This window comes from Wasmannia auropunctata, unplaced genomic scaffold (genome assembly GCF_000956235.1).
Source record: "Wasmannia auropunctata unplaced genomic scaffold, wasmannia.A_1.0 LD285983.1, whole genome shotgun sequence".
NCBI classification, from domain to species: Eukaryota; Metazoa; Arthropoda; class Insecta; order Hymenoptera; family Formicidae; genus Wasmannia; species Wasmannia auropunctata.
In genome coordinates this window covers 12,496-13,407 of record NW_012076907.1, presented here as the reverse complement: position 1 = coordinate 13,407, position 912 = coordinate 12,496, and the positions used below count along the sequence as shown (strand labels likewise).

General features: G+C 30.6%; 1 protein-coding gene across 1 annotated transcript; it reads right to left on the bottom strand.

Annotated features, from left to right (window-relative positions):
• Nucleotides 1-31: 31 nt before the first annotated feature.
• On the bottom strand, nucleotides 32-899 carry LOC105461509 (the record flags this gene model as incomplete). Its single annotated transcript, XM_011708007.1, has 3 exons — nucleotides 32-95; nucleotides 272-573; nucleotides 672-899. Coding segments are annotated over 3 exons (594 nt in total), but the record flags the coding sequence as incomplete, so codon positions are not given.
• Nucleotides 900-912: the final 13 nt, after the last annotated feature.

Genomic DNA, 912 nt, shown 5'->3' with positions numbered 1-912 from the left:
CCATAACTGCGTATGTAGCTAATTTCTGTACGTAACTTTGTATCAGTTTTGTCTATTTTGATACCCGGTGGATCAGGCATTTTTTGTATTGACATCTGAAAAATAAATATCATAAAATAATAAAAAATAATTCCGTCGTAATCACAGATATGATATGTTATCCAGCTGTCTGTTCTTACATATATATAAATATCCATATTTTTTAAAACTGGTTTTGATAATAAAATTATTAAAATATATTTATGTATTCTTTGTAAGAAGTTTACGATACCTTAACGTTGGAATTTGCTACTTCTTTTATAAACGCTTCATCTACACAAATCTGAACTTGAACAAATGATGAAGAGATATATGCATTTAGCATTTGAAACATTATACTCTCAAGATCCATTTCTAATACGCTTTGATACAAATCATTTGGTATCGAGAACGAATGCCTCAATTTATATTTTAGCGTAAGTTCGTTATATTGTTCAAAAACAACTCCCACTTTATTAAGATACGGCATTTGATCCTCGTCACGTACGTAAGTATTTATCATTTCAGTCTCATTAGTAAAACCACTGATGTCTACTGATGAAAACAGAAAAAGTATAATTATATTAGTCATTTAAATTATTAAAAAAACAACACTATTTATACATATTTCTCAATCGCTATTTCATGCTTACTGTGAAATAGGAGACTACCAAGACATTTTCTGACAGAATGCATAATCTTGTCCGTATGTGCATTTTTTGGCACATAATACACTTTATATAACCGAAAATACAATCTGCTCATTAAATCCTGTTGTGTTTGTACAAGATAAACTGTGCTAACGTTCACCACCTTTGGCGACTGAACGCTGAAATCTCTCCTAGCTTGCAGTAACGCAATTAACGCAATGGGCACTAAAGCTTGTAAGAAAAT